General features: G+C 50.6%; 1 protein-coding gene across 1 annotated transcript in view; it reads right to left on the bottom strand.

Moving 5' to 3' along the window:
* The window catches only part of LOC144725111 (protein phosphatase EYA1-like), a 63,273-nt gene extending 51,197 nt beyond the window's left edge, over nt 1-12,076 (bottom strand). The window contains exons 1-2 of the mRNA XM_078604582.1: nt 11,925-12,076; nt 8,400-8,512 (exon numbers count right to left, since the gene is read on the bottom strand). Coding sequence (XP_078460708.1) covers nt 8,400-8,512; nt 11,925-12,076 — 265 coding nt within the window. The remainder of the gene's footprint in view (nt 1-8,399; nt 8,513-11,924) is intronic.
* Nucleotides 12,077-13,569: the final 1,493 nt, after the last annotated feature.

The raw sequence follows: 13,569 nt of genomic DNA, 5'->3' as shown, positions 1-13,569 counted from the left end.
CCACATATACGGGCAATCATTGAACGATTATCGCCCGGCCGGCCTAGCATCGCTTCACAAAACCCAACACATTCGTCAATAAGACTGCCCTCAAAGGAAGACGACATCCTTAATAGGTGAAATGTAGGGCAATGGCACTTCTGCTTAGCAAAGAGACGACTTTGCCAGTCTCCGCACGGTGCAGACCAGATAACTACCAGTTATAGTTGGTGAGAACTATATCTGGTAGTACGTTGAACTTCTTTCGCACCGTACGTAGCCAACCGTGCTAATCGGAGGTGCGGGCACAGTTTAAGCGTCACAATCGTGTGCTCAGTCTCAATTGTTGTTGTGTTTATCGCCCATAGCTCCATGGGTTTGTCTTGGCGCGGTGGCTTAGTGGTCAAGCATACGGCTCACAATTTGAAGGTTTGCCAGTTCAACTCCTGGTTGGGGATTTACCTGGTCCATTATCCCTCCGGGTTTCGATAAGATAGGTACCGCATTATGGGCAAGTCAACAGTGGCTGTCAGATGGATATACTCGCCCTCGGCATAGGAAAGTGGAATTTCCATCAATGGCTCAGGGCTGTAAACGGGAGATTGGCACCACCTCCATGCTAATTCGAGCTGGAAACCACTCTATGTTTTTGAACATCATGTTTGGTTTGAAGTCACTTCCACTCTGAGTAATCATCTCAAATACTCATTTATCCTCGTGCCCTGAACATGTACTACATGGAGGCTGCAGTCTAAACAGCATACTTGTGAAACCCTTATCGGTCCCTACCTTATTATAGACCAATTTAGACCTTATTGGTCACCCCGTGCCCTTATAAATATCAACGTTCATCCTACAAAGTCCCATCACAAGAGAGAAACACAAATAGACAAAACAAAATGTTTTGCCCGTGTTGAAACGGCTGTACGCCGTATGGACCTGCAAACTCAATTTCCCTGTACAAGAATACGGTAAACCGCATGGGTTGACAGCTATGTAATAAATGATGATGATGATGACGATGATGATGGGGTGGAATGAGGAATCCCCCAAAGATTCAATGAATTGTCAAGGTTCTGGATTGTAATTTGATTCGAGTCAATGTTATTGCTTAACATTCCAACACAATTCCAGTCCCTAAGGATTTGTTATTAAGCGGAAATATTTTTCCACTCATGTTTTACATTTCTTTAGCAATTTCTGGTGATTGTGAGTTTTTTTGATCTCCAGCCACCATCATCATGATGATCGCCCATGGCTAATCCACTGCTGGATGAATTCCTCTCCAAGCTGGGATTGCCTCTCGTGATCTTGCGATGTTAAGAATACGCCTAGAACTGATTACAGAGAATGGGTTCAAGTGACTCCTCCAGCCACTTGAGGCTGCTACATTTCGCACAATGTGGCAGGAGTGACAGCGCGACTTGGCCGAGGAGGCATTCGTCTAGCAGTGGATTGACCATGGCGAACACATCACAATTTCACATTCAATCACGTTACCGCACGTTACCCGTTTGCTATCTGCATTCAATCGCACGGACGCTATGCGTAACACACGCCTGTTAGCCAGTGCCGGATTAAGCTGGTGCGGGGCCTGTAGCGTATGTTAGAAAGGGGCCCCAAATAAATAAAAACACACGTAAATATTAAAACAAAATATTCACTTGCATAGTAAAGTAATTGTATTTTTTCATTTGCTATGCAGCCAGATAATGCGACAAATCGCTAACCTTAAACACCCAGTCGTTCATAAAAGTTGAAGGCAATATAGTACTATAGTGATAGAGCAGAATCACTGAACCGGAATTGATAGCTTGAAAGCATTCAGCGCGGGGCCCCGTAGCATTTGCTACTTTTGCTACATGGATAATCCGGCAGTGCTGTTCACACGTGTGCAACACATGATTTGTGGCGCTTTAATGTGACGGGTGGGTGGGTTGTGGTTGGTGGGGGCGGATTTGAGATGGTTCCGATGGACAGCGCAGAGTGCTGCGAGAGATCTCACGGCAGAGCGTGCGGGGGGAGGGGGGGGTAATCACGTGACCGTGCCACGGAGCTCACGAAATCTCGCGTTTGGTGGAGGTGGAAAAGGGTGGTGGTGTGGTGGTGGTGTGCTGGTGGTGGTGTGGTGGTGTGGTGGTGGTGGTGATGGTGGTTGTGTGGTGGTGGTGGTGGTTGTGTGGTGGTGGTGGTGGTTGTGTGGTGGTGGGGTGGTGGTGTGGTGGTGTGGGGGTGGTGGTGTGGTGTGGTGGTGGTGGTGGGGTGGTGGTGGTGTGGTGGTGGTGCTGGTGGTGTGGTGCTGGTGCTGGTGGTGCTGGTGTGGTGGTGGTGTGGTGGTGGTGCTGGTGGTGTGGTGCTGGTGGTGCTGGTGGTTTGGTGGTGGTGTGGTGGTGGTGCTGGTGGTGTGGTGGTGGTGGTGTGGTGCTGGTGGTATGGTGCTGGTGGTGTGGTGGTGCTGGTGGTGTGGTGGTGCCCCCTCCACCCCCCTTCAGAGTGGGAACAGAAGCTGGGTAGGGGAAGGGGGAGGGAGGCGTGGGGGGGGGCTTGGGGAGAGGCGAGGGATGCCTGGGGGGTCGGGAGGCCTGGGGGGGGAGGCCTGGGGGAGGGGGAATGGGGGCCTGGGGGACGGGGGTAAGGCGATACGCGACAATCCTCCAAGGCGCAGGAGCCGCTCGGCATTCCCCCCCCCTCACCCCCCCCCTCACCCCCCCCTCACCCCCCCCCTCACCCCCCCCCTCACCCCCCCCCTCACCCCCCCCTCACCCCCCCCCTCACCCCCCCCTCACCCCCCCCTCACCCCCCCCTCACCCCCCCCCTCACCCCCCCCTCACCCCCCCCTCACCCCCCCCTCACCCCCCCCCTCACCCCCCCCCTCACCCCCCCCCTCACCCCCCCCCTCACCCCCCCCTCACCCCCCCCTCACCCCCCCCCTCACCCCCCCCTCACCCCCCCCTCACCCCCCCCCTCACCCCCCCCTCACCCCCCCCTCACCCCCCCCTCACCCCCCCCCCCCCCCCCCTCACCCCCCCCCCTCACCCCCCCCCCTCACCCCCCCCCTCACCCCCCCCTCACCCCCGCCTCACCCCCGCCTCACCCCCCCCCCCCCTCACCCCCCCCCCCCTCTCCCCCCCCCCTCACCCCCCCCCCCCCTCACCCCCCCCCTCACCCCCCCCCCTCACCCCCCCCCTCTCCCCCCCCTCTCTTTCTCTCACGCTTACTCCGTCCACGTGTGGGTGGTGGTGTGGGTGGTGTGTGTGGTGTGTGTGTGTAGTGTGGTGTGGGTGGTGTGTGTGGTGTGTGTGTGTAGTGTGGTGTGTGTGGGTGGTGTGTGTGTGTAGTGTGGTGTGGGTGGTGTGTGTGTGTAGTGTGGTGTGGGTGGTGTGTGTGTAGTGTGGGTGGAGTGTGTGTGTAGTGTGGTGTGTGTAGTGTGGTGTGGGTGGTGTGTGTAGTGTGTGTAGTGTGGTGTGTGTGGTGTGTGTAGTGTGTGTGTAGTGTGTGGGTGTTGTGTGTGTGTGGTGTGTGTGGGTGGTGTGTGTGTGTAGTGTGTGTGTGTGGTGTGTGTAGTGTGTGGGTGGTGTGTGTGTGTGTAGTGTGTGTGTAGTGTGGTGTGTGTGTGTAGTGTGTGTGTGTAGTGTGGTGTGTGTGGGTGGTGTGTGTGTAGTGTGTGTGTAGTGTGGTGTGTCTGTGTAGTGTGTGTGTGTAGTGTGGTGTGTGTGGGTGGTGTGTGTGTGTGTAGTGTGTGTGTAGTGTGGTGTGTGTGGGTGGTGTGTGTGTGTGGAGTGTGTGTGTAGTGTGGTGTGTGTGTGTAGTGTGTGTAGGTGGTGTGTGTGTGTAGTGTGGTGTGTGTGTGTGTAGTGTGTGTAGGTGGTGTGTGTGTGTAGTGTGGTGTGTGTGTGTAGTGTGTGTGTGTAGTGTGCGGTAGTGTAGCGCGTTGCGCCATGAACCTGGCGACCCGGGTTAGATTCCCGCTCACGGCCAACACCAGTGACGATTATCTGAACCGGTCCTGGGCTTCCCTTAGGTCGACTCAGCCTCTTGCTTTGTTCCCACTCCCGTGACAATGGTTTGCCTCCGTTGCCTAACAATAATCATAGTGATAAATACTGCACTGTATATCACTTATGTAAGGGTGTGAGCGTCAATTGAGTTTCAAGACCTTTGGTTTTCCGTCTCGTATTTTGAGATATTTGGTGTCAATTTCCTCCCGTCTGTGAGTGGCACGTGGGGAGGAAAGCGGAATTACTCGAGAGAGAGAGAGAGAACCCCCAAGCGTGCGAGGGGAATGACGCTCAAACGAAGCACAGAAGCAGACAACGACAGCCCTGCTTCAAAGCAGAGGTCGCAAACGGGTTTTGATTCCTTACCCGTACCCGGCCGCACCAGGGTCGCAAACGGGTACCCGGACCCGGCCGTACCCGTACCCGGCCGGGTACGGGCAGGATACGGGTATCGGGTACCTGATTGCGACCTCTGGGATGAAGCCATGTGCAGGCGCGGGTGGGTTGATTCTAGGAACTTGAATTGTGAGAAGAGACAAGACGTTGGGAAATGACTGACAAACGGTGACTCACCAGTGACTGACGGCCTACCCGTACCCGTACCCGGCCGCACCAGGGTCGCAAACGGGTACCCGTACCGGCCGGGTACGGGTAGCCGGGTATCGGGTAGGGTACGGGTATCGGGTACCCGGTTGCGACCTCTGCTGCAAAGCCACATCATCTTCTGTTCGCCACACAGCACCCCCGAAACCCCCATTACAACAACACGTGGCGTGCCCCCAGGGGGAGCCTCCCTCCTTGCCATTGCAGATACGAGAACTGGGCCCGATTCCGTTCAGCTTCTACAGTCGCACGCATGTGCGACGTGGTTCGGTCACACCTCTCGTCTGTTATGTCCGAGCTCGTTGCTAGCCCCACCTCTCAGTTAGCACCCCCTCTCCTCCCACCCCCCTGTATCTCAGCCTCCTCCGTGTGCACACAGACCCCGACGCAGAGCGTGCATAATTTATGATCAGACTCTTTATTCTGCCGCTAGATTAATAGCCCGAACGCCACCCGCACGCCCCCCTCCGTTGCTAGCCCCACCTCTCAGTTAGCACCCCCTCTCCTCCCACCCCCCTGTATCTCAGCCTCCTCCGTGTGCACACAGACCCCGACGCAGAGCGTGCATAATTTATGATCAGACTCTTTATTCTGCCGCTAGATTAATAGCCCGAACGCCACCCGCACGCCCCCCTCTCCTCTCCGCCATTCCACTCAATTACTGACGATTCGCATTTCATTTCTGCCTCTGGCCCCCTTTGTCAAGTCCCAGCCCTGGTCCACGTGTCTGCCATGCCCTCTCGGCCAAAGATCTGCTCGTGAATATTTTAAGCCGACGGCACAAAAGAGAGTTCAGTTTCTTGCACGCAAGCGTGCGTGGGAAGCCCATTCTTGCCGGAGTCTGGCTTGTCACTGTGTTATGGACTGGCGTCATGCTCAGCGTTGTCTTCATCATCATCACCATCATCACCATCAGCCAGGGGCAATCCACTGCTGGATGATGGCCTCCTCGGGCTGACGCAAGCTCTCATGATCATCTGCCCAGCGCCTGCACGTGATCTGATTTCACCGTTCCGTCTCTTCGGTGAGAAGATTTCTTGTTGACGTATTTTGTTCCTTGGCTGCCACTGTTATTATTCTTGACCATTGGCTATCATCCCATCGAAGTGATGTTCCCTGCCCGAGCCAACTCTTAACAGTTTGAATTATGTCATTAACGCAGCGCTTGCTTCTTGCGGGTACTCTGCCAGGATCCTTGGACAGCACTGATCTCTGTAGCTCTTTTTCAGAAGCGAGCTGGCCACAAATGTTCGCCCAACGAAGTGGCTTATCACGTGGACATTTATCGCAGCCCAATACTCTAAATGCATGTTTCTAAATGTGGAGGGAAAAGCCGGAGGACCCGGAGAAAAATCCATACGACCATGGGGAGAGAGACATGTAAACTCCAAATATACAGCCGTCAGAGTTGGGATTGAACCCACAGCCTCCTGTATACCAGGCGAGGTAATTAACATTTCACGACCCCGTTCTGCTGTAATGTGCACTGATGCCTACTTTATTGAGGGTGATATTGGCGAATAAATTAAAGAGTGATTTATTGATTGAAGACTTTTTTCAGGAAGGTCCTGCCAATTTTTTGCAGTCGGGGGCGATGACAGATGTATATCATCCCAACCGAGTAATTTAGAGGTAATTTTCCAAATTTGTATAACTTTATACCACGACAAATGCTCTCTGCAACATAAATTTGGCATAAAAATTTCTAAAATGGTACCACTAATTTTGCCATTTTTTCCTGGCCTAAACAGCATCAAAAAGTGGTTTCACATATATAATCCTGATTGAGTAATATATATATTACTAGAAATTCATCGGTGGGTCATTGATCTCCTACATCTAAACGTTGAAGATCATGAAGCTACTGATGCATTTCTAGTGATATATATATTACTCAATCAGGAAGATCTCCTACATTTAAACGTTGGAGATCATGGCCCGCTGATGCATTTCTCGTGATATTCTAGAAGGGGCTATACATAAATAAATGGCTGAGTCACTGCTTTGGGTGGTCACCAGATATGACTGCAGAGGATGATTGCTTTTTACTCCAATTGCAGTCAGCCTAAAGTTCCACATTTCTTTAAGTCTTGTGCTAAACACTTACAGATATACGATCCGCGGCTTCGCTTGAACCATGTAATTTGCCTTTCGTGGCATGCAACTCTAAGGCCGACAGAAAGTGGGCAAGGCGCAGTCGTTCGGCGTGTAGCTCATCAACATTCACGCAGTAATAGAGAAACGGTCAAGCATTTTCTGTTCATCTGCAAGAAAAAAACATCCCAATCATCAATGTGCCTCTCTGTGGTCCCTTGAGAGGAAAAAAAAAATCTTTTCACTTTTGTAACCCCCAGCGATTTTGATCCACCCGCTCCTCGCTCGCTCCACTCCAACGGCTCACGTGCACCCCCCTCGCCACGCAGCAGGAAGATCTCTGGGTCACGGCACTGCTCGTAACGGCGGGACGCGGTCCCTTGCCGATACGTCAACGCGGCTCGTTAATTCGTGATACCCTGCGACCCGGCCGCCTCTCACCACCGCCATCATCCGCGCGCCACGGTGGCTAGGAGATGTTACCTTCCTCGCCCGGTATACAGGAGGTCGTGGGTTCGATCCCGACCCTGACGCGTGCATATTTGGAGTTCTCCCCGCAGTCGCGTGGATTTTTCTCCGGGTCGTCCGGTTTTTCCTCCCACGTTTAGAAATGCGCGTGTTCGAGCATTTGGCTGCTAGAAAATTGCACGCGATAAGCCACTTTGTTGAGCTCTCATTTTTTGCCAGGTCGCTTCTGAATAAGAGCGATACAGCTCAGTGGGCCTTGCCTGGTAAAATAAAAATAAATGTACAGGGACCCAGGCCGAGCTCCCAGTGCATCCTTTACAGGAGGCCTTCGGCGAGCACATTGACTCGGGACTCAATCGCGCGTGCGATTCATCGCACACAATTGCGACACTTACTCGGCCGTAAAGATCGCCCTTCACCGTTTTCAAATTGCTCTACAGGACTTGCCCCCCACCTTCCGCTGTCTTCTCTCCAGTGTCCTCTGCTCTAGCAAGCAAAGTCTTCTGTCGAAGCCGACCAGTCGGTCTTCGCTCAGTGAGAAGTTCGTCCTTCTCATCGGCTGCCCCTGTAGCCTGCAACTCCCCCCCCCCTGCCCACAACCCCAGCCATCTGTGCTGCCTATTCCCTGCCTCTGTTCAAGTCCACACTCAAGACCTTCAGATTCTCCTCTACCTATGACTGACTTTCGCAGCTGCGTGCTCTCTGCTATGAAGAAGGAGCCACTCCCCGAAACCTCTCCTATTATATATAATTCTCCCTTTAGGGCAGTGCTATTGACAAGCGTGTCGAGTTTTTGCCGTGTTTGCGTGCCACCTTCAGTGGAGTATCACACGAAAAAAAAACGCGCTGAAAGTATGAGCCACCTCTTATTCCAGTGATCCACACAACGCCAATGTTTTGTTATCGCCATTCGCTTTGCAGCATCTTGACAACAGGCTGCGTTTAATTTCGATTTAAAGCTTTCGTGACTGCAGGGATTCATCTTCTTGGTTCTTTCGGTAAAGTCACGTAGAATGGAAATAATAAAATAATAAAATAAAACATAATAAAATCATTCTGGTCTTCACCTGAGGACGGCTGCTTGCGTTGTGGCCGAAACGTCGTGAGAATTATTTAATTATGTTATATTTTATTATTTTATTATTTCCATTCTACGTGACTTTACCGAAAGAACCAAGAAGAGGCTGCGTTCAGTTCGCTCGCAAATCCACGTCGATCGCGGGGGTGCATCCGCTGTCGCCCCCCCCCCCCTCTTACCGGTGGGGCACTGCGTGGGCGTTCCTAGGCTGGACGACTGCAGGCTGATTCCCGGGGGCGACTCCGCGCAGCTCACTTGACCCTGGGAGATGTGCAGCTCCTGCATGACCATACTGCACAGACAGGGACAAAAAGTGCCTTTGGTGTCCTCATTTCCAGTGTTGGCACGGAAGGCAGAAGAGCCGTTAAAGGGGCGCAGTGGTGGACACACGTTAACTACCTCACCTGGTGTGCAGGAGGTTGCGGGTTCGATCCCCACCCAGACGCCTGCTGCATATTTGGGGTTCGCGTGTTCTCCCCGTGGTCGCGTGGATTTTTCTCCTCCACGTATAGAATCGACGTGCATTCAGAGTATTTGGCCGCGTGATAAGCCACTTCGTTGAGCTGTCATTTGTGACAGCCAGGTCGCTTCTGAAAAAAAGAGCTCTCTAGCTCTAGTGGGCCTTACCTCGTATAAAATAAAATTAAGTTCCCAGTAACCATTTGTCTATTCCGTGGTTGACTGGCCAAGCGTGACCGAGACAGATGCACCCAGAGTGGGAGAGAAAGAAATGCCACCAAACTCTCCACGCTTGCCCAATGGATTACAAAAAAAATCACGAGAGAAAATGTTTTTTTACGCCTTTCAGAGCATTCTCAGGGGAAATGCAGAATTTACCCAAAAAAAGTTAAATCTGGTGTGGTGAACGTATTCTGTGCCAACCGAACATTGGATGAATGTTCGCAAACATGTACGCGGCCATGATAAATGGGGGTCATGTTAATTATATATTTTCTCTCCCACAGATATGTATGAATTACTTTCATGTACTGAGCTAAAGAAAGTTTCTTTGCCACCTGTGTTATAATGTTTTTTTTTGTATATATGTACCGTGTCACATTTGATTACTTGCCAATTCCTTTCTTTCAACAACAAATATCACCGTTGTTTTTAGATACGCACCTGGTTTATTATAATAACTCTTAAGTGCTCTGGTTGAAATGTCTGTGTTTTGAGTTTTTAATAACAAGTGACCGAATATTAGTCAAACATTTAAGTCACTGATGTACTCCACTCACAGCAGTGACTTGAAATGGCCTAAAAACTCGCCACCATAACAGCTTTAAAAAATAATAAGATATTTGTAACGATGTTAGAGAGTGTCGTACAATTGTTTAAGATCAATACATTCCAAACTTTGGTTTTCGGTCAATGTAACATCACAATTTCAAGAAATGAAATGGCCAGGTTAAAAATCAGCAGGTTTGACCAAACAAACACATGATGCCTAACATTGCCAAGTTAAACAAGTCTAATCTACGGTTACCATAACACACTTTAAAAAAAATTATATTTCCAGTTTATAGTAAAGTGTTAACTGAACAGCCGAAGCTGTTCTTCCTCCGTTGAAGGAGCGCAGACCACAGTGGCTCACTTTGCGTTCCCCAAAGAGTTCCAATGAACACACGTAACAGTGACCGATGAAGCCACTTACGTACGGTGCGAAAGAAGTCAAACACACACACACACTCTTGTCTTGTTGGACACACCGGGATGAGTGCCAGTCGTGAGGCACGTTTCCTCAAGACAAACCCCGCGTCTAAGGTCAATGATGAACGCAGGTAGCGGATTCCATGCTGTGTGCCTTAAGCGTAATGATTGATTTTAATAAAGTAATGCACCGCGGCGGGTTTACGCACAAGTTGATATAACAAGCTATAAAATGGAAATCATACCGGTCCTTGAATCGCACTCCTGGCTTTTCATGCACACGCTGGGCATTGCGACGAAATCTGTGCCATTGTTTTCATAATCCCTCGTGACCTTGCTCCTACGGGGCCTCTCCGATATTATCTCGCTGCTGTTTGTGCCGCTTTCATCTGCTAATAATAAAGGCACGGAGTGATGCATCAATCCGGTTGGATTCTTCACGCTCGCAAAGCATACCAACGAATTGAATTGTGTGTGTGTGTGTGAAGTTAGAACATTATATGGTGGCAGTGTTGCATTTTAGCCCACGGAGAGAAAACTGCGCTAAGGTGCGTGAGTGGGTGGTGTGAGTGGGTGGTGTGAGTGGGTGGTGTGAGTGGGTGGTGTGAGTGGGTGGTGTGAGTGGGTAGGGTGAGTGAGTGAGTGGGGTGAGTAAGTGGTGTGGGTGAGTGGGTGGTGTGAGTGAGTGGGTGGGGTGAGTGGGTGGTGTGAGTTAGTGGGGTGAGTGGTGTGAGTGAGTGGTGTGAGTTAGTGGGGTGAGTGAGTGAGTGGTGTGAGTGGGTTGAGTGAGTTGGTGGTGGTTTCGTGAGTGAATGGTGTGATTGGGTGGTGTGAGTGAATGGGTGGTGTGAGTGAGTGGTGTGAGTGAGTGGGTGGTGTGAGTGAGTGGGTGGTGTGAGTGGGTGGGTGGTGTGATTGGGTGGGTGGTGTATTAGTTGGCCTGCTATTTGAGCATCCTACCAGTGCAGAGAGCACATGATGTCTGAAAGAGACCTCAAAATATTTGTATTATTTTATTTGAACCCAATAACTTTTCATTGAACTGACAACAGAGTTGTGGGTGTCCAAGCCAATATCGGGGACATTTGACCGTCTTTCGACACGGTTTGCCTCTTTCGATTTACTTGCATCCAACTTGCAACCAGGGATAGCATTCCATCGCGGCAACAAAAAACATCAGCATCGTGTAACCAAGTGCAATCGGCATCTCGTTACGGAAGTAAACTCATTATTCGGTGGTGATGCTGCGTCGGCAGCGGTGCACAAGCACACATTACCAAGCACAAAACCTCAACACATTCGTGAATAACACTTGTGCTATAAAGGGAAAAGTATACAATGGGCCAAGTTTCACCGCACTGTGTGTTGTGCGATGAAGATTGGCCATTGCCTGATGCGTCGCCTCTGATATCTTCCCCCCTTTTAAAGCCACAGTGTTATTGAGGAATGTGTTGAGTTGTTTTCGTGTGTTGTACTCGTTGTCAAAGTGCGGCCCGTGGAGCAAATACAATATCTTTCCACGGGCTTAACAAATAGAAATCTGACGGGGTGGGGTGGTCTTGTTCTGGGCTGTGCGGTGTAAGAGGGGCATGACTTTTCGCGACGTTAACATTCAACTTCTTTCTTTGCATCAGTTTCATTGACATAAAGGTGACCGAGGAAAAGCAAACTACGGGTTGGCATTATTTTGGCGACGTCACCTCGTACCAAAGCTTTCGTGACTGCAGGGATTCATCTTCTTGGTTCTTTCGGTAAAGTCACGTAGAAGGGAAATAATAAAATAATGAAAATAAAACATAATAAAATAATTCTCACGACGTTTCGGCCACAACGCAAGCAGCCGTCCTCAGGTGAAGAACAGGTCACCTGAGGACGGCTGCTTGCGTTGTGGCCGAAACGTCGTGAGAATTATTTTATTATTTTCCTTCTACGTGACTTTACCGAAAGAACCAAGAAGATGGTCACCTCGTACGTCCACCGTACGTGCGCTTGACTTGCTTCGCACCGTTCGTCGCCGTACCGTGCTCAAGCAGAGGTGCAGCCGGGGTTCTTACCAGAAGGAGCTGTCGTGAAGGTCATTGGCTTGGCTGCTGGCGTTTCCCGACGTGGCCTGGGATGAGATAGGGAAGAGGTAGCGAGGAGAGAAAGAGGTGGGGGGAGGTTGGGGATAGCCATTTGGAATGGGATGAAAGGGGGTGTTAGCCATGTCTTAGATTGATCGAGCAGCAATCCTTTACTTAGCTAGACTGATATCCCGATATCAAGTGCTTTTGAACTGTGCCCTGTGTCGCATAGAACGGATCGTAATTTAATTTCAGTTATACGTTATCATTTAACACGGATGCTAGTTGTTGCACGTTGCGTTTTTATTTGGGGGTTGCTGACGATGTTTGAACTATTGCTTTAGATGTGCACCCATCCCGACTGGACGTCTGTGAAAAAGAGCTTCGGAGATCATCGGATTTTCTCCGGGATATATAAAGATTCTGATTCTGATCCGTTACCCAGGTCTGCATTGGAAAAGATACATTTCGTCTTAATGGGCTCTCTCACCTGCTTTAAATAGTTGATAATGATGATGATAATGATGATGACAATGATGATTGAATGACATGTAGACACTTATTCTGTCTCAGATAATTATTATAATAAATTATAATTTTCACACCTTTTGTCAATTCATTGCTGAATAAAAGACTCTTTGGTCGTGGATATTTTTTTGCCATACTTCACCATGCTGGCCAGTGTGAGTTGGTGAAGGGGCGGAACCCAGGACAGGTTCACACATCAACACTGATGTTAGCCGTGGCCGGGACTCAAACTTAGGTCACTACGCGAAACCGCTCCTCCAAAAGCTACCAATACACTCCTTTATAAATACACAGGCTGAGCCACTTATAGATACCCCGCTGATTTCTAATGAGCATTTCCCCGTCTTATTAACAGGCCATTGAATCGGTATAGCGACTGATATGGCTCCAACTCTTACATAGGAATAGAATGAGCAAGGTGGTCGCAAAGATTGAGAGACGGGCATCTGTGGCACACACACAAAGACAAAGATCCCCCCTTTAGCCTCAACATTTTTTGGGAAAGTGCGGTTAGCGAGCACCTATGAAGGGCGGTCCGGTGCATAAGTAGGTAGGTGGCCAGCACCACGCCCAGTGGCTGTGTTCACACACAGCACCAGGTACTTATTTTGAGGCTAAGTCAACCTAGAGGAGGCCCAGAATCAGTTCAGATAATCATCGCTGGTGTCGGCCGTGAGCGGGAATCGAATTCTGGTCGCCGGGTTCGTAACGCAGCGCGCTAACCGTCAGACCACCCGCTCCACACACACACACACAAATACACTTATTTACACAAAGACAAAGCTCCCCTGTATAGCCTGTAACAGACTGTTGGGGCAAGTTCTGTTAGTGAGCACCAGTGTAGGCCGGCACGGCTCACGAGGGGGTGGGCGGCCAACGCCCCAGTGGCGATGTTTTACACCCCCGCACCAGGTACTCATTTGAGGCTGAGTCGACTTAGGGGAGGCCCAGAACCGATTCACATCATCGTCGCTGGCGTTGGCCGTGAGCGGGAAACGAACTCTGGTGGCCGGGTTCGTAGTACAGCGTGCTAACCAGTGCCGGATTATTCCAGTAGCACAAGTAGCTAACATATGTAGTAGCTACGGGTCCCGCACTTTCAAGGGCC

Source organism: Lampetra planeri, chromosome 22 (genome assembly GCF_965212315.1).
Source record: "Lampetra planeri chromosome 22, kcLamPlan1.2.h2, whole genome shotgun sequence".
Classification (NCBI taxonomy): Eukaryota; Metazoa; Chordata; class Hyperoartia; order Petromyzontiformes; family Petromyzontidae; genus Lampetra; species Lampetra planeri.
Note: the sequence above shows the minus strand (reverse complement) of the source record. Positions and strands in the feature narration are given on the sequence as shown.